The 27,566-nt window shown below is 40.0% G+C and overlaps 1 protein-coding gene across 3 annotated transcripts in view; it reads right to left on the bottom strand.

Annotated features, from left to right (window-relative positions):
- jam3b (junctional adhesion molecule 3b) overlaps nt 1–26,194 on the bottom strand; it is a 52,148-nt gene extending 25,954 nt beyond the window's left edge. Inside the window, exons 1-2 of one of the 3 annotated variants that reach the window (XM_078198881.1) lie at nt 26,125–26,178; nt 12,415–12,592 (exon numbers count right to left, since the gene is read on the bottom strand). In XM_078198881.1, the coding sequence (XP_078055007.1) occupies nt 12,415–12,418 (4 nt within the window). In that variant the 5' untranslated portion in view covers nt 12,419–12,592; nt 26,125–26,178. Of the gene's footprint in view, nt 1–12,414; nt 12,909–26,124 lie in introns of those variants that run through there. The other 2 variants (XM_078198880.1, XM_078198882.1) reach the window with 2 other exon arrangements.
- Between the last annotated feature and the right edge of the window lie 1,372 nt (nt 26,195–27,566).

Below are 27,566 nucleotides of genomic sequence, written 5' to 3'. Positions count from 1 at the left end.
TTCTCCGGCCCCAAGAATAGCATTCTCACCGAGAATCGAACTGCAGAGAGCTGTGGCAGTGGCACCCACCGTTTCGAAAACAGAAGATGGCAGGGATGCAATGGAGGCAATGAAGGGAAAATCCCTCAACAGGCAGCAAATCTGGGTGGACTACGCCAAGAAAAAGTCAGGTGGTGGTGGCTACAGACATGGGCAAGGCTGCAGTGGCTACAGCTCTCAGCAGTATGATTCCTGGGGGGCGGCACCAGCATCTACAAAGAGCCCAGCTCTTACAATCCGTGATATTGAGTCTTGGTCTTGTTCTGAGATCCAACCTCCTCCTTTTCAGTTACAAGTACTTTCTTGGTTTATTGTTTAGGGGAAGAGATGGAGATTGTTAATTTCCCAGCCTCATGTTTCCCCAGCTAGATTATAATTGGCCAACTTGTTCCCATTTTGTCTTTAATCACCCTCAACTCTGAGATCTGGCCATACTTCGAAAAATCTCTTCCAGGGATTCACTCCTGTTAAACGCGAGGGTGCTCCTTAAAAGTCCGCTCTTTCTGCTTTCCTCCACAACATATTGAAGATAGAAGTGTTTGTTCAATTGATTTCACCTGGTTGAAGGGAGCAACCAGCACCAATTGTCAGTTTACAACCCAATCATTTCCATCTGTAAAACCGACATTTCTGGTAAAATGGTCCTGCATAAAATGGGATTTGCCTGTACTTCAAAACACTGCTATTTCTAGCTCCAAAGTACAAGACCGACGCACTAAATCTTGTGGTTTAATGAAAAGAATCATTAGTGCAACAGAAATTTTTGAACAAAGAATTTAAATGAAATCCCACTAATGTAAATGGTCCAGATACACTAAGCTTTCAAAGAGAAAACAAACTCAAAACCAGATACATCTTTTACTGTGGTACTAATCACACGTGCTCTGAAATTTATTGTTCTGGACTTTTCTAGACATTGGCAGCTTTCACAAAGTTAATCCAACAAGCACAAGAGGTACCAGTTGTGGCCTGGAAGGTCTTTCTATAGTTCACATCAATTTATTCATCCGGATAAGGTATTAGCAAGAACATTCCAAATGAAAGCTGCAAGAACTCAAAATAATAAAGTGCCCAAAATCCTATGCTGTGATGAAAGAGATTTATTTTCAGAATAGTTGTCAGAGAATGTTGTAATGTTTCATTGAAAGGGCATAGAAGAATTTCCCCATGGGACTGGTGAATTTGAACGTCAATAACTATTTAGACGAAACCAAGTTGTTTTAACTTATGCAACCCACCACCACCCACCATGGTATTTTTTAATACTTCAATTTTTTTTTAATATTACCTTCCAGGATATTTCACAAGTTACTACAGAATAATTTCATTCATTGTTTCTGCAGTGCCCTGAAGGTTTATCACTAAAAGGATTTCGGCTGTTAAAACACACCCCAGTGTTGCAGCTCGAGTAGTCTGTTAATTCAGGCTAAGCTATGGTAATGTGAAGTATTTAAACAGCTGAGAACCTCAGAAACATTGACTTTAATGTTCTTGCTCCATTTTAAATGACATCATGCTTAGCTGCCTCCCATCGTCTTGGGTGAAGACAAAAGTAAAAAAGTAACTTTATGAAAGATCAAATTAATTATGTCACAAGGTTGAGAAACAAAACCTAAATAATACCAGCAGCCATTCAAGTACATTAATATGTTCATAAAGCCAGTTGCTTCAGATGACAATGCTATAGCCTAATCCTCAACAGCCGGGATTCAAAATGCAATCTTTTTAAACAGCTGACATTTTTCAATATAACAAGTGTGCCTTTAGGATCACAAATGGCCAAGAACAAACACTCCGACCTATCCTCTGTAATGCTAAATTCACAAATTAATTTTGTCAGTTATAAAGCATCCACATTGATACTGTAGTACTTAAATATCTACACCAATTCACTTAACTAAGTTCAGCAAAGTTAGTTTGAGTTAAACTTTAGAACAAAAGGAATATAACAGTGCTAAATATATTTTATAAAGCACTCTTTTTTTCAAGTCAATACCACTTAAATGTTTTTTGGAAAATGTATACAAAAGTACAATGTCATGTGTTGAGAAACCAACTGATTGCAATGTGGGCAGAAAACTCAAGCCACCATGATTCAGAATTGGCATTGTGAAACTTGATACAAAAGCAAAATACTGCAGATACCGGAAATACTAAATTAATGCTGGAAATACATCAGCAGGTCACAGACCTGAATTTTCTCTCTACAAATGCTGCCAAGCCTGCTGAGTGTTTCCAGCATTTCTGTTTTCACGAAAGTTAGTTTTTCTTTTCAACATTCTGGATTCTATACAGCTGTAGCTTCATTCTAAACGGAAATCGACTCCGTTGAACATCCCAGTAAATTAGTCAGCTTTCTTCCTCGAGGAAATTTCAAATTGCAAGATCTAAAGTGTGTTTTGAGCTTCCAGCCCCATGCTATATAAACTGCCTCTCTGATCTGGAGCCCCAGCCCTGGCTTCCAAACAAGGTTTTCTTTTTCTCTGATTGATTTAGACTTCTAGGAAGCAGGGGGCACTATCTATGACGTTTTCACGGGATCGCCAACAGGTCTGTCCATCAAACCAACTACCCTGCAAGTTCACTTAGTTGAACTTGCTCTTCTCCCTGAAAAAAAAATGGGAAAACATACAAGGCTGCAACAACTGTCCTTTCTCGCACCGACTTATGGCATGTCCTTCTTGGGGATCTGGGACTTCGGTTCTGCCTATTTTGTAGTTTCATAAAGGTATGCAACCAAGCAGCCAACTCCCATTGTGTATCAGTTTAATTCCACGCAAGTTGCATTTGTAGATAACTCTCAGTTTCACTTACTGTGCCTGCCTGATGGATTAAAACTCCGAGAACAGAGAAAATGGCTGCCAACTTCTGCAGAGTCTAATTAGACAAAAATGCAGTCTACAAATAGACACTTGTAATGTGTTGTTGTCTATGAATTTTGCTATCTTTCAAAATTCCCACGATACATACTGATTTTATGACTGTACGAAATGTTGTTTTCTACTAAAGCTTACCAATCGTAAATCCAATCAAAGGGAATTTTAAAATAGGTGCCACCACAAATCTGTACATCCCTGGTATTATTTAATAAGCAATCCCCTATTTTCTAAAAAGGTACAACAGTGTTAAGCTTAAAATTCTGAGCCCTACATCCTTGTCACTGACTTGAGACAACATTAAACATCACAGCTGCACTCCCAGACTACCCCGAGCAACGTCATGGGCAATAAACTAGTTTAAAAATAACAATTTTCCTGGCATGTTTTCCATTGTCTACATATACAGCAAAGCACAAAGAAGCAGAGCAAAATGATTACAGGGGATAAAAGCATGCAGCAGAAGGAGAAACCTTTCAGCATATTGTGCTCAAATAAGATATTGCAGTATATATTTTGGTGAAAATAAAAATTAGTTGGGAGCATCTATTCAGGCCATTTCTAACATGCAATAAATTTAAGTCAGTAAGTTTTGTGAGCGCATTCCAAAGAAGAACTCAGTGCAATCAGTTGGAATCAGTTCATTCACATGAGCTTAATAGAAAGGTGCTGCTATGGAAGCTCTCAACCAGGACAATGGGAGCTGCTTTAATTGGCAGTTTGACAGGTTAATTCCCAACAGAGATGGGGAAGGTTCAGAAGTCGAGTTTTTGAAATTTTAGCTAGCTGGAAAAAGCTGACCAACAGCTGAAAGGAATTGATGACAGCCAGAGAGAGGGCGAGAACCCACGAGTAGTCAAAGTTTTTTTTAAAAACAGGGATAGCTCTATATGTTGGTTATCAGGAAATTTATCACGGTCAAAATTCATCATAAATGTTTCACTCATTGACATGTAAAATAAATCAACTGACTGCTCTTTACAAAACATCTTACTCGAGTATAAAGTTTAACTCCTGATTATCCCAACAGGGCTAAGGAAAAGTAAAACAGGTTGGACGAACCCATGGTGAATGAAGTACGGAAATATTGGATTGAATGAAAAAAGTTAGAAGCCTAAAAAATAGTTTACCTTTTTAAAGTAACTCATAAAACCTGAAGGAATGAAGACTCCACATTTCTAAGAGTTAATTTTCAGGTGTCAGATAAACTTGTGCAATTAACACTTCTCACAGTACTACAAGCATAATTGAACTGAAATGATTAAGAACGAACTTTGTGGTGAGTTTAGTTCACATCTACCATGCAAGTACAGCAACTTCACACCGTTCAAATGCACTTTTTTATGGTGAGCCACAAAGCAAGATGCTGCCGAGTAGGACATCCCAGACACAAACTTTTGGATTTCTGCATTTAATCTTGCATGTGCCCTCGACTGACATTGCTCTGCCATTCACACCTAAGTAACATTCAACACCGATAGCGGATCATTGGCCTGCATGTTTCTACACAAACTACTCAAACTTAAGCGCATTGTGTAATACTTGTTTTATCAATTACACTTGTTTGCTTGAAGATGTCAATAGTCACACAATTATACAGTATTGAGCAAAAGTATATAGGGTTCTCAAGATAAAGATGAAAACTTTAGCAAGCTTCACACCAACACGTATGCAAAATTACCTGCTTTATATTTTAGCAGATTAAAGGCTGTTCCTCTGAAGTTAAAACTGGATTTTAAAGTACATTGAGTAAAACTTATTTTTGGAATTCATTCAAATGGGTATTCAGTTTACATTTTGGTTTTGTGCTGAAAGAGAAACATTGCCTCAGGAATTAAATGTTTTCATCATTAATAAGTCATGAAGAATTTATTTGTCAGACACAACAGATAACTGCATGGTAAAGCACCACTCAACATTCTACTTTACAGATAACACAATTCCATTTTCCACAGTAACAAACCATGTGGTCAGAGCAGAGGGAGGCAGGGCATGAAGCTGAACACAAAAGGTAATTGTTGGTCTTGTGACCCATTATTTTCCCTTTAACGACAAACACAATGTTGCCACTTGCACATCAGAAAAGCATTTCTTTTTCATTATTAATTCATGCGATGCAGGCTCGACAAGCGTTTATTGCCGCTCGACAAGCGTTTATTGCCAATCCTCAATGGCCCTTGCGGAGGTCGTGGTCAGTTGCCTTCCTAAACCACAGCAGTCAATGTGTTACAGGAACTCTGAAAGTGTTGTTAGGGAGAAAGTTGCCGGATTTTGACCCTGTGATAGTTGCTGCAGTGCATCTTGTAGATAGCATACACCATTTCCACTATGCAATGATAGTGAAGGGAGTGAATATTGAAGCAGGCTGCTTTGTCCCGGATGATGTCAAGCAGAGTGTTATTCGAACTGCACTCACACAGATAAGTGGTGAATACTTCATCACACTCCTGCCTTGTAGATGGTGACAGTAAAAAGTGTCTCAACACCAGGTTAAAGTCCAACAGGTTTATTTGGCAGCACAAGCTTTTGGAGCGCTGCTCCTTCATCAGGTGGGTGAGGACTTGTGTTCACAAACAGGGCATATACAGACACACACTCAATTTACAAGATAATGTTTGGAATGCGAGTCTTTACAAGTAATCAAGTCTTAAAGGTACAGACAATCTGAGTAGAGAGAGGGCCATGCACAAGTTAAAGAGGTGTGCATTGCCTCCAGCCAGGTCAGTCAGTGAGACTTTGCAAGCCCAGGCAAGTCATGGGGGTTACACGTGGGGCTTGCCATGTCTCACTGACTGACCTGGCTGGAGGCAATGCACACCTCTTTAACTTGTGCATGGCCCTCTCTCTACTCAGATTGTCTGTACCTTTAAGACTTGATTACCTGTAAAGACTCGCATTCCAAACATTATCTTGTAAATTGAGTTTGTGTCTGTATATGCCCCGTTTGTGAACACAAGTCCTCACTCACCTGATGAAGGAGCAGCGCTCCGAAAGCTTGTGCTGCTAAATAAACCTGTTGGACTTTAACCTGGTGTTGAGAGACTTCTTACTGTGCTTACCCCAGTCCAACGCCAGCATCTCCACAGTGTAGATGGTGGATAGGCTTTGGGAAGTCGGGAGGTGAGTTAATCGCTGCAAAATTCCCAGCCTCTGACCTGCTCTCGTAGCCAGTGTTTATATGGCTAGTCCAGTTCAGTTTAACATCAACAGTAACTCTCAGGATGTTGACAGTGGTGGGTTCAGCAATGATAATGCCACTGAGTGTCAAGGGCAGCTGGTGAAATTCTCTCGTTGAAAGTGGCAATTGCCTGGTGCAAATGTTACTTGCCACTTAGCCCAAGCTGGCATATTGTCCAGATCTTGTTGAATATGGAGACTGACTGCTTCAGTATCCAAGAAGCCTTGAATAGTGCAGAAAACTGCAATCATCAGCAAACATTTCCATTCTGACTTGATGATGAAGGGAAGGTCACAATGAAATGGCTGAAGACCTTCCAAACTTACAACCACTGTCATGCAGAAGGTAAAGGGCAGCAGTTACATAAGAAAATCACCACCTGGAAGTTCTCCTCCAAGTCACTCACTATCCTGTGTTATATTGCTGTTCCTTCACTGTTGCTGGGTCAAATTCCTGGAACCTCCTCCTCTTAAGGTTAACGTGCAGGTTCAGTCGGCAGTTAGGAAGGCAAATGCAATGTTAGCATTCATGTCAAGAGGGCTAGAATACAAGAGCAGGGATGTACTTCTGAGGCTGTATAAGGCTCTGATCAGACCCCATTTGGAGTATCGAGAGCAGTTTTGGACCCCATATCTAAGGAAGGGTCCAGAGGAGGTTCACAAGAATGATCCCTGGAATGAAGAACTTGTCGTATGAGGAACGGTTGAGGACTCTGGGTCTATACTCATTGGAGTTTAGAAGGATATGGGGGGATCTTATAGTGGACGTGGAGAGGATGTTTCCACTAGTAGGAAAAACTAGAACCAGAGGGCACAACCTCAGGCTAAAGGGATGATCCTTTAAAACAGAGAGGAGGAGGAATTTCTTCAGCCAGAGAATGGTGAATCTGTAGAACTCTTTGGCGCAGAAGGCTGTGGAGGCCAGGTCATTGAGTGTCTTTAAGGCAGAGATAGATAAGTTCTTGATTAATAAGGGGATCAGGGGTTATGGGGAAAAGGCAGGAGAATGGGGATGAAAAAAATATCAGCCATGATTGACTGGCAGAGCAGACTCGATGGGCCGAGTAGCCTAATTCTGCTCCTACGTCTTATGGTCTTAACAACGCTGTGGATATACTTACAACATATGGAGTGCAGCAGTTCAAGAAGGCAGCTCACTTATTCAAGGGCAATTAGGAATGGGCAATAAATGCTGGCCAAGCCAATGAAGCCAATATCCCTTGAATTAATTTAAAAGAGTCTGCTCGTGTAAACTGCCTGTGTTGTTAGCAGAGAGAGAAAACTGGGGGAATAGCCCAAATGGCAATGCTTGATGAACTAGACATAATTATTTTGCATTGAGCTGCAGAAGTGTTTCTGGGACATTACGCTATTGAGTCCTATTTAAATTATCTTTAGAAGTACGAAGAATATAGCAAAACAAGTTCAGAAATTCTTGGCCTAATTTTCAACAGGATTATATGTACAGTAAACATGATGAGCCAAACATTCCAGGATTAAGCATCTCTGGAAGCTTTCCTTCCTTTTGCCCTCACCTGTCGTTGTGCCCAATTCTGTTCATCTCTTCCTTCATGGTCCCATTTCAGTCTTTGTGGCCACCCCCAAATCCTGAACCTCTGCAGTTTCAGGTCACTCTCCTGCGATTTCAATGCCAATTCCCACCTCCTGTTCCCCCAGCCAGTAGTTTCCAGCTCTGGATAATGAAGATCACTTTATCCAGTATCCATCGTGGTAGTGAAAACCCCCCCATCATCCGCATGCAAGGGTGTGAAAGCATTCACTTCCACAAAAAGATGGGTTTCTCTTCTGTTCAGCATGCTGAGTAAAAAGCTCTCCATTACACTACAACTCCCCACAAACTTCCCATAACCCCTCATACCCTCCATGCCAACCTATTGTAACTCACTTGTTCAACATTACAGTTTAGTTTAGTTTATTTATTAGTGTCACAAGTAGGCTTACATTAAGACTGCAATGAGGTTACTGTGAAAATCCCCTAGTCGTCACACTTTGGTGCTTGTTCGGGTACACTGTGGGAGAATGTAGCATGGTCAACGCACCTAACCAGCATGTCTTTCAGTCTATGGGAGGAAACCGGAGCACCCGATGGAAACCCACGTAGACACGGGGAGAACGTGAAGATTCTCACAGACAGTGACCCAAGCCGGGAATCAGGGGTCCCTGGCACTGTCAGGCAGCAGTGCTAACCACTGTGCCACCGTGCAGCCTGCAAATGGATTTTGTCCATGGTTTCAAGTGGCAGTATGTACACTGATCAAAGTTATTCAGGACTGTCAGTAACCTTTTTTTTTGCAGGCCTCAACTTTTGGAATGTTTGTTTGTACAGCTTCAATGGAACATACAAATTTAAGATAATTCTTAGAACCATGATACATGATTGATTGATAAATCTAATAAATGTCATTGTTTTGCTTCAGAAGTTGTGGATTATGGGAACGTGTAATATTTTAAAGATTGCTTTCTCCATTCAAATGCAACAGAACTGGTATTGAAAGCAAAGCCTGCACAAAGGTACTTTGGGATATTTTATACAATTATATCTTAACTATATTGAACACTATGCAACTGGGTGGAGCTGGAACAGTAAAATTAATATTGAATCAAAGTTTAGCTCCACTTAGCAAAGAGAAATCAAAGAAAGATGTGAAATGGTCATGGTTCACAAAATCAATATGTAGTTAAGAATGTTCAGAAATTGTGGCTTTAACCATTGAGCAGTTTTTACAAAAGTCACTTTTAAACATGGTAAAGCATATTAGCCGATAGCATTTTCACATAGACAGCTGCTAGTACTGTGCAAGGAAACATAGGATAAGCAGGTCAACTAAAGGACAATTCTGCAGTTCTTGTTCTTCAACTATCCTGCTGTCTGCAATTCTGTTGAACAGACAGAAACCATTACTACAAATATTACCAGCTGTTTCCTGAAGCAATCTCTCCATTTTGGCTTATTCCCGCTGTCAAATTTGCTACTGGCATAGGTCATAAACACGGCCTTTCTTCTGTATTGGAAGTATGAGAATTTAACACAGCAACAGGATACAAAATTCACCATTTTACCTAGAACATAAAAAGTCAGCCTCCACCAGTGTGTGACCAAAGTACTTGAAGGGATCTTACACCCCTTAAAAGGAGGTACATTGCAGCTGCTGGAAGGGGTCAGGAAGTAGATTAAGAATTTTGCCAAAATGGCTCAACCTGTGAGAGCAGCAGCACCAGGGTTTTCTGACAATGCTCTGGAAGCTGTATTGCAAATGTAGAAAGAAAGTAGGATATTCTGCATCCACATTGGGGCAGGAGGCCCGCAAGCCATTTTATCATCAGATAGTGGGAAGAAATGCAGAAGTATAGCTTCAGGAACATGGATGTAGGACAGGAGAAAGTTTAATGATTTAACACACTGGCATACTCCAAGTGCAGCACTAGTGTCATCCATTGTTTAATTCATGACACCATCACCCATCTACCAATAATGTCAATTAGTATTCAACTCTTCAATTCAAATGGTATATCTCATCCGGAGGACTGTTGTAAGAATTCTTCAAATTCTTTTACCAATTACTTTAAATCTACGTCCCTGGTTATTGACCTCTATCCTAACAGAAATAGGTCCATCCTATCTGTTCAATTTTATCTATCTCAATTAAATCCCCCTCAGCCTTTTCTGTGCCAAAGAAAACAACCCGAGTGCTCTTTCCTGAGCTAACATTTTCCATTCCTTGCAATATCGTCATAAATCTCCTTTGAACTCTCTAGTGCAATGACACCCTTCCTGCAATGTATGCAGCACTTGTATTTGATACAGTTCCAACATAATCGCCCAGTTCTTATACTCCTTTTTCAGTTGACCTGCTATCTCAAGGGATCTGTGGATATGCACTCCTAAGTCTCAATGTTTCTCTATTTCTCAGGAACTGACCAGCTACTGTGACATCTTGCCTTTTGTCTAGCCCATTTGTATTACCTCCCCCCTTCAGATTAAATTCCATTTGCCAATTTTCTGCCCGCCTAATCGTTTAATTGATATCTTCTTGCAGTCTACAGTTTTCTTCCACACTATCACATAACCGATTTTCATATAATCTACAAACTTCTCAATTAATTCCCCTACATTTAAGTCTAAATCATCAATTATATAACATGAAGTGCAAGGGACCCAGGAGAACCCTACAGAATCCCACTGGAAATAGCTTCCTAGTCACAAAAAACACTTGTCGACCTTTGCTTCATGTTATTGAGCCAATTTTGGATCATAGTTGCCACTTTCCCTTGGAACCTATGAGTTTTTCATTTTCTGACCAGTTGATTGTGGGACTTTGTCAAAAGCCTAAAATCCACAAACTACATGAAACACAAACCCTCACTGGCCCTCCCTTTATTTATTTCTTGAGATAAAGTCAGACACAACCTTCTGTTAACAAAGCCACGCTGAATAATCTGTATCTTTCTAAATGGCCATTTATTCTGTCTCCAAATCCAGAGAGTTTAGACCATTCAGGCTGTAATTACTCAGGTTCTCTCTTCCCCTCTTTTAAACAATGATTTCACCACAATTCCTTAAACACCACGCCTGTAGCCAGAGGGGATTGGAAAATGATGGCCAAAGTTTTACTATTTCTTCTCCTGGGAGTCTGGGATAGATTTAATCAAGGATGCTAAACATCTTGATATTTCCTTCCTCACTATGTTTATCCCATCCAATAATTCACATTCCTTTGTCTTAACTACAATGCCTACTTAGTCCCTCTCTTTTGTAACGAGCTGCAAAATATTCTTTAAGAACCATGCCAATGTCTTTTGCCTACACGCACACATAACAGACCCAACTCTTTCCTTATCTTACTCTTAGCAAAACACTTCGAGTTTCCTTTGATTTTTTGATACTGACTCATTTCTTTCCTAATTTCCTTTTTAATTTCACTTTTAACACGCAAGGTTTTCTGCAGCATTGAGCATTTGACAAGCTCTCTTTTGTCTTATCCTACTGTGATCTTTGACATCAATGAGGTCTCAATTTACAGTCCCACCCTATTTCTTTGTGGGAACATACTTAAGAACTCTGGGTCAAAGAGGCCATGCTCACCGAAATGATCAATGGCAAGAATCTCTCCTTATTTAATCGTCCTTTCTCCATCTCTCCTTCATCCAATAATTTCTTCCAATTCCACCCCCATACCACCTCTTGATCAAAGCCCAACCTATGTCCCTTTTTCATTTCAGATAACCAAGCTGGAACCTTCATCAGACGACAGTGAAGGTGAAGAAATAGCACTCAATGCTACACTTGCAATCATTAGCTCACATACTGATATTGTACATACTAAATGGATTACGATTATAGGAGGAATTTACACGTAGCGAGACATCAGACACAGGTACACAGGAGTAAAGGTGAGGGTAGGGAAGAGAACAGTGAGTGCAAGATTTGGATTGACGGTAGGGATGATCTCATACTGGATCTAGTGGACAGGAGTCAGATGAGGACAGGCTGCAGGGGGCAACTGGATGACAACAAAACGTTTGCAGAACTGGAAAGTCTTCACACAACGTCAAGGAGCATTGAATATTTGCCACAGGGCTTCACGCAGATCTTGAAACCCGAAGTTTGATACGTGAATAGGTGGGCACCTCCATCAGCAAATCGGCGGAACCCTCCCATAATAACATTTGATGGTCAAACTCACAGTTTCCATTGCAGCTCAAACAACTTCAACAGAGCTGCATTATAAGACTACAAATGGAAGTTTAGGAGGTAGGGGGAGGCTGTCATCTTGGCACAACAGACCACTTCTCCAGCAGCTTCTAGAGCATGCAGTTTTCTAATATATCCCCAGTGTTGCTGAAAGTCTCAGTGGCTCCACAGAACAACAACTTGCTGTAATCTCTCGGAAGGGACAAGTCCTTTTCCCATCCTTGCCATTCCACATAGGCTCTTGCTTTTGTCTATCAGCCAGTCAGCCCAGACTGAACTCAGACTAACATGATGCAATATGAATTTTGGACTTCTTGGACCAGAGCTGCTCAATATTGTCCTTAAAAACTACCAGCTGTCTTTCCAATGGAGTGTTAGCAGCCTTCCATATCCTGGGGAATCATCTCATAAAAGCACCAGGAAAGGGCACCAGGCATCAAGGAACTGCACAAGCATAATTAGTTCAGTCGTGTATGCATAAGTGAATTTATAGAACTGGATTTAAATATGCAGGGAATGGGACACTTGGTGAATGAGAAGGTGCGGTTGGGGGGATTGGTGCTGTTCATGAATAACATGATCATATAAACACTTCCAGCCAGAGCTCACTCATGCGGTACTTGCCCTCTCTCTTGCACGTTTCCTTTTCTTCCTCTTTCTAACAGATTGTCATGTATTTCATTGCTCTTTTTTTCCTTGGTCAGGTTCAGTTCCCCGTGTCTGCAATCAACTTCTTTGCAATCAACAGTATTTTATGATAAACGCGCTGCAAGACCAGCCGAATCCCCTGTAGAATGTTCAAACTTCAGAGTTTAGGGAACCTCCAAAAACAGATCCAATTTGCACCATCAGTCAGAAGAAATAATCCAACAAGTACTTTATGATCCTTTTAAATTGCATGGTGGGGGCAATCCTTCACACCATTTATGCTGTGTTCAGCTGTGCCAGGTTAAGATAGCAATTTGGCTGCAGTCAGGACTTGAAAATGGCAGTGGTGACTTCACATCAACACCACACACTCCTCCCAAGCATAAATCTTGCCGCTCTGCATGTTGCCGGTGGTTGCTCACCAAGGTGGTGTTCTGCACATCCATCTCGGCCTGCATTTAGAGCCTTGTGGCCACAATAAATGGGTGCCATTTGGTTCAACTTGGTCCCCATTAGCTCTTGAATGGTCAATGTATGTTACTTGTGCCCTTGACAATGTTTCTGTTGGTGACAAGGTTTGAAGGTACCTTTCAAATTAAAACTTCTAAAACTAAAGAGAATCATATTTCATGTCCATCATGCTTATATAGTGTTAGAAATGCAGAACAATGCAACTGGTTGTACCAGGATGAAGACACAAAACTTTGTTTGATCCTTTAACATGTCACAATAGATAGGGTGGCTATGAAAAAAGCTGGTCTCACTTTGTTGTAGTTGTGATGATTGGAGAAATTACTAATCAAGGGAAGAGTAAGAGGATCAAAGCTTAATCGCATAATCCATTCATAACAAAAAAGTCAGACAGAGGAATAAATCGGCAGCCAAAGTTACAGTGAAACCAAGACAGCAACATTATGCATGGACAGTCATGCCTATTCAATCTGCTGACTTCAGCCTACCACAATGCTAATTCAGCCTACCACAATGCTAAATGAGCACAATGGAAACAGTAGCAAAACAAATTCTTAAACACTGCTGAAAAGAGAGACATGTTGCCAAAGCTTTTCATCTTGCACTGATCAGAACAAATGTAAAAATGTCAAATTTTAAATGAGCAACAACAATTTATACTATAGGAAAAAAAGGTCGATTGGCAAGTTAATTCCAGTTGACCAAGGCGCTGCCATGGAAAAAGCAACAGGGCTTCCAAGCTCCAGAATAATACAATTAAAGATGCAAGGTTTCAACACATTTCCTTTGTTTGCAGAGAACATATGCCACTCCTATAGCAAACGGAAATGAGCCACATTGCAAGCTTGACTGATTATCTTAATGTTTGTTAGTGTCGCTATTAACACACTCAGGCTTGTTCAACAAATGCTGCCCAATCGTGGAATCCATCCAACAGTAAGATATTAGGTTTCAGTTTTTGCAAGCATGGGCTGGCTGAGTACGGTCTGTACTCTGCCTATTACAAAACTGAATCAAATAGCACGTTCCTTCAATCAGCCAAGCATTATGTCCTAAGTAACTGTATTGCACTGGCACTGAAACAAATTAAATCGTTTGACCCTTCAATTATTCAAAGAATGACACTCATCCTAAAATGTCACTGTAAAGCTTAATAAGACAATAAAATGCATACATTAAGGTTAAAAGAGTTTGACTTCTAAAATTCAAATAATTAGTCAAGACATATTGTTCAAGATGTATTATTGATCTCAGGATTTAAAATTAACTGCAATTTCCAATTATATTTTTTTCAAAACTTATGATAACCAAATATCTCTAAAATTAAGAATCCAACAATGCACGAAAAATTCTGAGTTGTGCATTCTACTTCAGTACCCATAACAGTTAAAATACAAATGAGAAAGAAATCTGCGATTGCCCTCAACAACAAGGCAGCATTTGACCAAATGTCAAGGAACTCTGGCAAAACTGAAATCAGTGGGACCCAGTGGCCGTTCACTGGTTAGAGTCATAACTAGCACATTGGAAGATGGCTTTGGCTGTTGAAGGCAAATCGCCTCAACTCCAGGACATTGCTGCAAGAGATCCTCAGGGTAGTGTCTTAGATTCAAACAACTTGAGCTGCTTCAAGAAGCTTTCCCTATCACAAGTGGGTATGTTCACTTGATAGTGGTGATTTTCAAATGTCTATATATTCTGGAAAGGTTCCTGCAGATTGGAAAGTAGCCAACGTGACCCCACTTTTAAGAGGAGAGGAAGAGAGAAAACAACTACATGGAGTTAGCTTGGTGCTAGTTGTAGGGAAGATGTTAGAACTTTAAAAAGAAATCTGCGAGGTAACTAGACACTTGGAAAATAATATGATTGGGCAGATCGACAAGGGTTTGTAAATGATGTGGGAATGACATGGGAGTGGTGGACCCTTGTGTGATTCCTAATGAACACATCAGTAGTAAGTGTTGGTTTCTCGAGGAACTGCAGCTCAGAGTTGATGAGCTGGAGTCTGAGCTTAGGACGCTGCAACACCAGAGGGGGGGGGGTCCTTAGTCCTTATCCAGTAGGTAGGAGATTTTTGTTCATTGCGTGGATGAGAAAGGAGACCGTAGGAAGAATGAGCAAACCGTCCACAGCACCGTGGTTCAGAGAGCCATTCAAGTTGGGGGAGAAAATACAAATGTAATCATAGTTGGAGATAGCATAGTCAGAGGAATAGACACTGTTCTCTGTAGCCAGGATCGAGAGTCTCGAAGGCTGTGTTGCCTGCCCAGTACCAGGGCTTGGGACATCTGCTCTAGGGTGAAGAACCTCCAGTGCGAGGGGAAGGATCCAGTGGTCGTGGTCCACATAGGCACCAACGACATAGGTAGAACAAGAAAGGAGGTTCTGTGTAGGCATGCTGAAGAGTTAAACACTAAATTAAAGAACAGGCCTGGGCAGGAAACGTAAACAAAAATATGCAACACAAAACAAATCCAGAGTTATAAACAACTGCAAGAAAAAATCAAAGCTAAATGTCCTTTATCTGAATGTATGAAGCACTTGCAACAAGGTAAGTGAGTTGATAGCACAGATTGCAACATAGGAATATGATGCATTAGCTATTACAGAAACATGGTTGCAGGGTGATCTGGACTGGGTGCTCAACATTCCAGGTTATAATGTTCCAAAAGAGCAGGTCAAAGGGGAAAGCAGCATTGCTAATCAAGGAAGGTTTCAGAGCAGTGCTGAGTTGTGATAATAAAGACAGTGGATAGTGATGTAGAATCGGTTTGGGTTGAAATCGTGAATAGCAGGGGAAGGAAGACAAGGGTGGGAGCAATCTATAAACCACCCCCCCAAAAAAAAAGTGTGACCTCACAAGAAGTTAGAGCATAAGTGGGGAAATATCAAGGGCATATTTGAAGGGAACTGCAATTATCATGGGAGATTTTAATCTACATACTGATTGGATAAACAAAACTGATAAGGGTAGCATAGGAGAATTTATGGAATGCATTAGGGATTGCTTTTTAGAGCAGTACATTGTGTATCTACCCAGGAAGGGACTATTTTAGATATGGTTTTGTGTAATGAAGAAAGATTAATAAGGGATCTTGTGGTTAAGGATCCCCTAGGGCATTGTGACCAGAATAGGATAGAATTCCAGATACAGTTTGAGGGTGAATGCCACAGCTCCATAACCAATGTCAGTACAAGATTCTGAGGGGGCTTGGCAGGGTAGATGGAGAGATGTTTTCACTAGTGGGAGAGTCTCGAACAAGGGGACATAGCTTCAATAAAAAAGGCCGGTCATTTAAAACTGAGGTGCATAGAAATTTCTTCTCTCAGAGAATGGTGAATCTCCGGAATTCTCTGCCCCAAAGGGTGGTGGAGGCTGGATCATTAGAAGTATTTTAAGTGGAGGTGGATAAACATTGATTAGGAAATAGAGGGTATGGGCCAGTATAGATCAGCCATGATCGTATTGAATGATGGGGCTGGCTTTACTTTTTGCATTCCTGTGAAAATCATTGATAAACCTGCGGTGAAGTTTTTTTAGGTTGTTACTTGTAGCAGAAAAAGGCAAACCAGTGGATGAGGTATATTTGGATTTTCAGAAGGCTTTTGATCAGGTGCCACACAGGTGGTTAGTAAACAATGGGATTGGGGGTTATATACCAATATGAATTGAGAATTAGCTAATGGACGAAACACAAGAATAAATGAGTTGTTCTCAGGACAGACGGCTGTCACTGGTAGGTATTTCGGGTCTGGAACGTACAGCCTGGAAGTGTTGTGGAGGCAGGTTCAATTGAGGCATTCAAGAGGGCATTAGCTGATTATTTGAATGGAAACAACGTGCAAGGAGCGTAGAGGGAAAAGGCAGGAGAATGGCACTAAGTCATAATGCTGATTTGAGCCAGTGCCGACATGATGGACAAATAGCCTCCTTCTGCGCCATAACAATTCTGTGATTAAATCCTGAGATTCCGTGAGTACCACAAGGATCAGTGCTGGAGCCACAACTGTCTTGGATGTGGGGACCAAGTGTAATAGTTCCAAATTTGCTGACAACACAAAACTAGGTAGGAATGCAAATTATGAGGAGGATGCAAAGAGGTTTCAAGAGGACTTGGGCAAACTAAGTGAATGGGTAAGAAAATGGCAGACGGACTAGTACATTAATAAGAATAAAGTTATTCACTTTGGTAGAAAAACAGAATGGTAGAGTATTTCTTAAATGGAAAGGGGTTGGGAAGTATCAATGTCCACTATCTCCATAGCCACCTCCTTCAAAACTCTAGCATATAGCTCATCAGGTCCAGCGGATTTATCAACCATCAATCCAATAAATGTGCACTAACTCTTTATTAATACTAATTTCGTTCAGTTCCTCATTGCCCCTTGGTTCTCTGGTATTTTTAGATTTTCCACATCTTCCTCCGTGAAGGCAGACACAAAATCATTGTTTAATTTACCCACCATTTCCCTATTCTCCATTATAACTTCTCCTGATTCCACTTTTTTTTTAAAAAGGTAGTTTTCCAATTCATCATAGCCAACTTGCCCCTGATATATTCATACCAACCTCTGCTCAGTTTTAAGACCCTAGTTTCAGGGTGAACTATGTGGTCAAATTGTAACCAAACAAATCGTTGGAGGAGATACTGAGAAAGTTAAAAATGGAAATCGTGATACCGATAAGAGATGTTTAAGAAAGATTTTATTTGTTTCCCACCGCCAACTGCCTGAAAAAGGTGAAGGTAGCAATCTTTAGTTCTGCCACTTCACTAATAAGATCCCACCCTCACTAAAAAAAAGGTTGCAAATTTAACCATATTGTTTACTGTTTCTGGAAAATCTGAGTTGGGCAAAATTAAGAACGAAAGCAGCCAAATGAATTAAAAGTACTTTGTTCACGGCCACATTATCCATGCCTAAACAAACCAGTTGAATTTTCTACATATGTTAATAGGTATGTATGGTTTGTCTGGCTTACCCGAGCATCAATACAAATAACTGCTGTCAGTGAACTGCACTATAAGCATATCTATGCCTACTGGTGTCCCTCAATCCACCCTCATTCTTTGTGCAATGCTACAAAAAAAAAGCCAATTGTGAAATTAGAATTTCCTTCTCAGTAAATTAATGTATCGGGTCTGTGGTTGAGGTTAACATTAATGATAATGTTTAATCCCAGTGTTTAGGGGTGGGGGTAACATGAAAAAGGCTCTTCTCCTGCTCATCTCCCTTCAGCTTCAATCCTACAAAAATCCTGGAACAGAAATGATGTGAGCTTTCTTGCAAAACCAAGCATTATTACTTATAATATTTAGTAGCTGCATTCGCTTCCATTGCTAGGATTCAATCAGCACCAAGCTTCTGAATCCAGTCATTTATACAGATTAGAAATGGAACTCCAACACTAATCCCTTAGGCACTCGACTTACTTCCATCCATCACTCCAATAACAAACACCCAGAGCTTCCTTTCCACTAGCCACTCTTATCCACTGCCAGATTGCAACTTCTCTAGCAGCTTTTCATAAGCAACTTGATCAATTACTTCCAGAATATCTAGGTATATGGAAACTTATTTTGCTTTTAATGTTTGACAGCGCAGAAGTATTCATCACAAATTCAGTGCTCACTATTTCCCAGCCATTAATACTCATGGACAGAAAATGATAAGCAGCTTGCGCCTGAAACTGAGTTATTAGCACAATCTTAGGTTCAGGCATTGAACAAATGGCATAGGATTTCCTACAGTTCACTTGTGATGTTACAGCATCAAACATCTCTGAAGTCACAGTGTCTGCACTTCGCAGGTTATTGTACAGAATGAACTTTTCTCTTGATAAATTAAAATAATGAAATGAATCATCAATCTAAGATTAGCCAAGCATTCTTTGAGAATGTTAGCTGATTTCCAATCCAACAGAATTTATCTAGTATTTACTGACTTCCTCACAATGACTGTTAGAATTTGGTCTTGGTCAATAGATATCATGGTCAACATAGTCTTCTCTAATGAATTCTTCAAGGAAGTAGTCCTCAATAACATGAAATATTCTGTTTACCCTCAATTTTATAAAACTCATACCTATTAATAAAATTAAGGTCCTTAAATTTTCCCTGGAGTGCTAATTAAAAGTCACTCTTTCATTTCAACTAATGACTAGAAATGACATTTTTTCCATTCATGATCTTTCCAACATTGTAGAGACTGGATATCATCATGAAATAATCAGGCTGAGCCATTTCTCTGCTTAATGTAGCTTGGGACTTCATTGATTCCATACAAAATAGATGGATGTTCCTCTATTGCCTCCGAAACAGGGCTACAATATTCCATCTTGAGGAGTACAAAGTGCTGAGTGACAAACAGGACCAAACGCACTAGGATTTCCAATCCAACTAAATTGTGCTGTTGACTGCTAAAATGATTTTTCTTTTAACTTCAAAGAGACAAGTTTCTAGAAATACACACATTGTCTCACTGAAGCTCTGATAAACAATAGATAATCTAGTCAAATTGTAGATATTTGTGTATAATTAAGATGGGATTTTTAAAAAGGAAAATGCTATTTTTAATGAATAGCACTTGGTCCAATTTTTACTGAATGATGCGTATTCCTCCACTTCATTCTTGACATTAGGTGCCAATGTAAACGTCAATTCCTTACATTACGAAGATGGACACATTTTGAATTTTACCATTTACAATTCTCATTCTATATACCACTAGGAAATGGAAAGTAATTTAGTATACAGATCACAGATGTAGTTATAAAAAAAAACTGAATGAGTAGCTTTAAATGGTTCAAGATATTTATCGATTAACTATTCTATATTGTCAGTATCAGTCCCCTGCTTTTAAGAATTAAACATAATTCATACGATGCAATCCCACTGATTCACTTTAATGTTTAATTTTGGAAATATGCTATGTCATTTCATATCCTCAATGGACTGCCTCTTTACTGTTCATAGAATCACATAAGTGTTACGGCACAGGGGAGGCTATTCAACCCATTATGTCTGCACCAGCATTATGACTTAGTGTCATACTTAGCACCATTCTTGGCTTCGATGTCTCAAGTAGATTGAACCAATTTCATCTAGGTTACAACTTATTTCCATTCCCAATTACAATCTGTGCATTTCCCTTAGTTGCTTCAATAAAGTCATGAAAAAATTAGATTTTTAAATCTATAAAAATTAATAAAATTATGAAAAATTAGTGCAAATCTATTGTGTTAATAAAGCACACTTACCAATAGAGATGTGCAACTTACTATTTTGAGTTTACGTTTTTCAAACTGGCATAACATTTATTCTTTTGCAGTTAAATTGATCAGAGGTGGTCAAATAATGAATGTCCACCTGTCCCGTCACATTCACCAAATCTGATTTCTTTTACAAGTTTGGGAGGGTAAGCAAGTCAGGAAAATGTGAAATAAAGGAACTACAGTTCAGCAATATGAACAAGGTCAAGAAAACACTGATTAAACTGGGACTTGTTTTGCAACACTATTAAAGCTTGGCTTACATATCTTACTTTGGAAGCAAACTACAAATTTGCAAAATGTCTTATTTGAGTGCATAGCTGAAGAGTAAGTGATATGATTTGGAGTTTATTAAATGTGACCCAGCTCATAATTTATTTCAAATGCCAAACAGAAAATACAATATGACCAGCATTGGAACTGAACCAAAATACTTACTTGTCATGGCAACACTAAAAGGTCAAAATTTCCAAGCTTTGAAAAGTTGCAGGCTGTTATTCATACTTGCCAAAATGGTATTTCATGTTAGCACAGACAAGACGATTCCCTACAGAGGGGAATAGTTTTTCAGTTGGACAGTTATGTCACTATTGTATATCTACCACCTTACAAGACGTACTGGCACAGTTTGAAGCACATCACTCTGGAGGATAATAGCACACAACAGAAACACAAACTGAAGTAATGCATGCTCCAATTACTATGAAGCTAACTCAGAAAATTAAAAAAAAACCAAGGGCATGTGACATTTTGCAGAGCAGTCATTTTGCTGACTGCTGTCAGATGAGGCTGCTTGAATGCACTTGCGATGTGGAGATGCCGGCGTTGGACTGCAGCAGAGCAGATGATTGGAACTGGGCCTTCAGGCATGGATATATAACTAAAACTTTTTCAGTTACAGCCCTCATTTTGGGACCGTATTGGAAGTTACATTTGTATATAGCATCATTCTGTTGATTGTACCTTTAAGGATCAATCTGCAGAGTAGGCATCACATGATCCAGGAACCAATCGAGGAGCAGGTGGGGATCGCTAAGCGCAAGTTTCTGTACCCCATAATCTAGGGACCCGATTACAACCATGAGGCTGCAAGCCTCTGTAGTTTTAACCTGTAAATAAACAAGTTGTATTTTCCCTAAACTTGTCCCAGTTGTAACCCTACTTCATTATCTTCTCAGGAGCTGATATTAAGCCATATAGCCACGTTAATGCTCCTGTAACTGCGCACGTTCCGATTACGAGTTAATCTATTGTTCAAAGTTAATAAATAGCGTCATTAGCAAACGTGTTCTAAAAATCACCAGTCTTTTGAGAAATCACAATCAAAGAAATCACTAAGTAAATTTTTCATTATTAGAATTTTCTGAGCTATCATGTCTCCTGCTTCATTCCTTATTAATGACAACCTCAAGCGATCATCCAACGTTTTGCTGATGATTACACTATCAATTTCATTTAAGTCACAATACTCTGTGAAACAACAATTACAGTCCAATCTTGTCCATGTCTTCTTAGCTTAATGAACCAAATATTAATTTTGATAGCTCCATCATTAGCTTGTCTCTTGATGATTAAAGCCTTGTAACTTATGATCTCAAACTGAGTTTTTCTTGAAGCTTGTTTTTTTTTCCACCAAAACACTTATTTCCTCCTTCACTAAAGCCTAATTTTGAAAAAGCCAAATATTAGTTCCCTAACCAGAAAGGTTCTTGCATTCCTTTCACAGAAATGAAAAAGGTTCAGAAAGCTGGTTAGGCAATACCTCAGAATGAGCTGGTGTTAAATTGTATAGGATAAAAGTCAAACATAATACATAAGTGACTAGAAACAGCTAGCAACAGTTTCGCACCTGGAGATGCATTAGCATCCAAAACTAATGATCTATATTTCCTGGGAATCTGTATAATGAAACGAGGTAGTGTTTGATTCCCCCTCACAATGAATTTTTATTGTTCAATTTGGAAAGTAGGTGGATGGTGTACACGTCTATTTCTATTTCTATGTATCTTGCTTTTGTACAAGCTGTTATTGATCAAAACAAAACCTGGCCTGTTGAGGAGTTAGCAGCATGATCAGTGTGTTGTACTATGAACAAAGACTACTTGTTCAAAACGAACTCAAACAGCTATATAACTAGCCTCAGTAAAATATCGAAGCTGCGCACAATTTCCCTCCGTCCCGCACTGTGAAGAAAGAATCTTTTCAGTCACAAAGACTTCTATATACATAATGATTAAATCAAAACAGCAAACAGTTAGTGAATGTTCAATTTTGTTCCTTCCAGGTTCACCTCCCCATCACGCCAAAATACCAAGTATTCAAATTTTGGTACCATGTTGCCTCGGGTGCAAATGCAGAAGCAGCTTTAAATGAACACTTCTGAGCATTACAATACATGCAAATATAAAGAGACTGTTTTCAGCATGGGCATTTTACTCTTTGGTACAGAAACACAAAATAAATAATACAAGTACCATACTTTAGCCTAAATCTATATTCTCATATGCAGCTTTTCTTCAATTACAACAATGGATATTGATGCAAAATAGATTCAGGAAATGTTCCACTTTTAATTCTTTGTTGTTTGTTTGAATGTATAAAACATTTCAAACTAAGTTCAATCCGATGGTTATTCTTAGCTACTGGACAGTTTAGCATTGGTAATATGGTTCATTAACAATTGAAGTCATTCAGTGGATCAAATATTAATTTTTCCAAGGACGGATTCTGATAAAATGAACTTTTATACAATGATCACTGCACAGCTGATTTTAAAAAAACATGACCAGCAATATTTTACAAGAGCAAAAGACTAGATTTAATATTTTACACAAATAAAACTAAACGCACCATCACTGCAATATTTGGGGCATTCTGTTATGCAACTGCATGGGCTCACGTGCAGACAGACTACTGACAGCAGGACGATCTATCTGCTTGATGGTGATCTCACTGCCCAGCAACTTTTCACCCGTAATCTATAAGGACCACCATCAACTCATGTACAAAATCAAAATGTGATAAATTCCTGATGGGCATGTCGCTCTACACCCTGGTTTCACAAATGGAGGCAATAGGAAACTGAGCTACTAATGCACTGCGTTCTCTGCAAATACGTAAGTTACAATCACACAAGGCATGCAAGATTAATTTTCTGCAACTACGAAAGTTTTCTGTCTCCCTTTTTATAAAGCTGGTCATGGGAATAAAACAGGATCTGTTGATGTGGAACTATACTAGTTTGATTCGACATGCATGTAGTTAGTACCTGTCAGAAAATGTCACCAATCACCATAACAAGTAAACAACTCCACAAAGGGCAGAGCCTAAAGACAGAAATTGCTGGCCATGTCCCAGTCACAGTGCTAGTTCACATAAATCTGTCATACTCCATTCATTGTGCAACATCCATGAACACGGAGCAGAATAGAGGAACACTCAGGAACATCGAAAATTAAAATCAACACCTGAAAGTAAAATTAACTTTGTACAAAACTTAAAAAGACATGCAGATTTGAAGTAAAAGCCCCATCGAACTCAGGAGCAAGTCATATCTACATTTACAGTAAATTGAAAACGCAAAAACTTGAAGAAAATAGCAGAACTTTATCAACTGGGTAGAGAAGTTTAGCCTTCATTTTTCTCAAGTTTAGTGCTCTCTTCCCACATCAGGGGGGAGAAAGCACTAAAAATTTAGGGCTACTTGGATAGTTTAAGAAACATATTAAAATCAAACAGAAAAGATTAATTATGTCATGTTCACAATACAGTGCACTCAAGCAGAACACAAAATGTAGAGGAGAATTCAGAGTGTGAATGAGAGGGGCAAAGGAAGTTATCCTTCAAGGTTACCAGTCAATATATCAAGAATGACAGAATAGTCAAAGGAAGACTGTCTTTCTGGTGTAGTATTCTAATGTCCCGTATAATGTAATCTCACACCATGTGTGTTTGATATTAACTAGTGAAACATAGAAACTAGGAGTAGGCCATTCGATTAATGCCATTCATGATCACGGCTGATCATTAAATTCAAAATCCTGATTCCCCCTTCCCCCCATACTCCCAAGAGCTATATGTAATTTTTTCTTGAAATTACAACGTTTTGACCTCAACTACTTTGTTGTAGTGGATTCCACCTATTCACCACTCCCTGGGTGAAGAAATTTCTCCTCACCTCAGTTTTAAAAGGTTTACTTCCTCAAACTATGATCCCTAGTTCTGGACTTACTAGCCATTTGGAACATTCTTTCTGAATCTGACCTGTCAGAATTTTATAAGTTTAAAGTCTGGTTTACGATATACACAGACTGCATATACATCTTGTATAACTACGCATGCCCAATTTAAGTATTTAGATGACAAGACTTCTTTTCATTTAAGGAGTGGTTGCAAGATGTCAATGCCTGTGTCTGCAACCAAACATTTGTATGTTTCTCTCCTAAGCAAGGCTGCTGTTCCAGCAAGACAGGAAGGAGTCGAACAATATACACACTTTGCTGCCCGACGAGAACTCAAATTTGGACCAGTAATTACACCCATAATGTGACTGACAAATTACTGTAAAATGTGGATAATTGCTCCTGGAAATAATGGACAATGCAGTTGATCACAGCCACAAAAATGCCTCAGTATATTTAAGTTGATTTTAGAATTGGACTATAAACTCCAACCACCTCAAAATACTCTGTACGCGTTTTCACAAGTGAAGCTTAGCCATTTTTCTCCCTCCCGTTTAGCGTTCCATTCTTACTGAGGCGCACTTTATTAGTTTCGTTACTGCATAAAACTTCCATGCGGCAGTATATTTGAGTGGTCCATTCACTCACGGGAAAAGTCAGGTCCGGGGATCCTCAATAACGGCATAGCACAAGATCTAAAAAAAATGTTGCGGGCTGCAGGACAAGTCAGACAGCGTGGTGTGGAGAAAGAAACAGTTAACGCTTCGGGTCGTAACCTTTCTTCGGGAAACATTCCCCAGTTCCTCGCTCCGCACGATGCCCTCTGACTGAAGACTTCTGTTTCCATCTTGCTTCAGCCAGTTGTTAAAAAGGAATGCGGTTCTGGCCCACGTCCCACAACCCAAAACAATCCAGAATGAGTGGAGAGACAATTAAACGCTTGGGGGGGGGGGGGGGGATTACAACAAACATTTCGCCGGTGAAATCTAATGCCTACTTAATAAGTGTCCGGATTTAGAGGGGTTTTTTGTGCTGAGGATGGGGGGCGGGTGGAAGAGGAGAGAGAGAAAGGGTTAGAAGTGAATAATTTGGCATGTATCTTGAGACTGCAGACGAGCGTGTTGGTGAGGACTGAACACATCCAAGTGAGGAATTAAAACCCGCAGAGACGGTATCAATATTTAGAAAACAGGAGTTAATGACCCACTGGAGGGGAAACAAGTTAACTTATTTGGAATGCCTCACTTGAAGCAGACAACATTCGGGTTGAAAGACGTCCAATTGGTGTTCAGTTTCAACCCCCCCCCCCAAAAATTAATAAGCGTCCGTCGGATTAGGAACAAATATAACTTTTATGAAAAACAAAAAGAGTGAAACTAAACATGCACAGACTCCACTTCCAGCACTTTCCCCTCCGTCCCAGAGCAGAATTTTAAAAACCTAACGAATGAAACTGCTTCTTGGTCCACATTTGCTCTGAGGGAACAGCTTTCCCCCTAAAGAAGCATTTCCAGTTGAACAATTATTTTCAGACAAGGTGTGAAAGAAAAACCTGTTGAGGGACAAAAAAACTAACGGAGGAGGAGAAACGTGTAGCATCGCTCGCCAGGACCGTTAGATCAAATGAAAACACACATAATACTTTAAAAGATTATATATATATATTCACACAAGTCAGGTAAATATGGACATGAGATTTAAAGGTGCAGGGTTACGGAATGGTGTTTGCCCCCGGTGGCTGGTACTTACTCTCAGCCAGGAGGAGGACAAGTCCCAGCATCGACGACGCCCAGTGCACGCCCGCCATCTTGAATGCCGCTGCCCGGCCAGTGAATGCGCCTGCGCGGCCACCGCCGCTTGGTCATCGGGATGCAGTTACCCCGAGCGACCACACCATGGCAACGCGGGCACCATAGCGACGGGCCACCATGGCAACGCGGGCACCATGGCAACGCGGGCACCAGAGGAGGATGGCTGGTGAGTACGCCTGCGCGGACGCCGCCGCTTGGTCACCGGGCTGCAGTAACCCCGAGCGACCGCACCATGGCAACGGGGCACCAGAGGAGAAGGAGGATGGATGGATACGAAGTTTATTTATTAGCGTCACATGTAAGCTTATATTAACACTGCAATGAAGTTATTGTGAAACTCCCCTGTGAAAAACACCTCTGGCGCCTGTTCGGGTACACTGAAGGAGAATTTAGCATGGCCAATGCACCTAACCAGCACGTGTTTCAGACTGTGGGAGGAAGCTGGAGCACCCGGAGGAAACCCACGCAGACACGGGGAGAATGTGCAAACTCTGCCTAGACAGTGACCCAAGCCAGGAATGGAACTGGTGCTGTGAGGCAGCAGTGCTAACCACTGTGCCACCGTGCCGCCTCTCTCTCCACAAGGCTAGGTAAGTAGTGCAAGATGGGGAGGCGACCTTGACTGGAGCTGATTTATTATTGTCATACATTTTTGGGATACAGTGAAAAGTATTGTTTCTTGCACACTATACAGACAAAGCATACTGTTCATAGAGTACATAGAAGAGAAGGAAAGGAAAGGGTGCAGAACATAGTATTACAGCTAGTTTTTTAAAATGTTTATTAGTATCATAATGATGTTACTGTGAAAATCCCCTAGGACAGCCCCTGGTATATCTAGTATTAGATAAAAGGAGTCAGATTTTAAAAAAAATAATGTTTTTTTACATACTCTGATTATTTGTAGATTAAATAATTATATAAAAATTATATAAGTATCTTGACAAAAAAACAAAAAATGTGCTGACCTAGTTAAATTGAGTATTACTATCTTAATTTGTCATGAAATTTTCAGGTTTCTCAGGAAAACAACTGTCGTTCATTAGAATTGTGCTCAAGATTATGCATAATTCTGTTTTTATGCAATCTTCTTTGGATCACGGAATACTGCACAGGGGCATGTTTAATTCTACTTCCTTTCTAAACTTAACTTGCATTCACCGCAATCTATTTGTACATCCAGCTTTCTAACTAAATTTATAGTGATCCAATTCATAAAGGCTGAACTTTGATATTTATTCACATGCTGGAATCGAAGTCAGGAACATAGGAACAAGGAGCTGAAGTCGGCAAATTCAGCCCTTCGAGCCTGCTCCACCATTCAATCAGATCATGGCTGATCTCTCCCTGGTCTCAAATCCACCTCCCCACCTGTTCCCC

The sequence above is a fragment of the Mustelus asterias genome, chromosome 27 (assembly GCF_964213995.1).
Source record: "Mustelus asterias chromosome 27, sMusAst1.hap1.1, whole genome shotgun sequence".
Taxonomy (NCBI): Eukaryota; Metazoa; Chordata; class Chondrichthyes; order Carcharhiniformes; family Triakidae; genus Mustelus; species Mustelus asterias.
The sequence above is the reverse complement of the archived record's forward strand: the minus strand, read 5'-3'. Positions and strand labels throughout refer to the sequence as shown.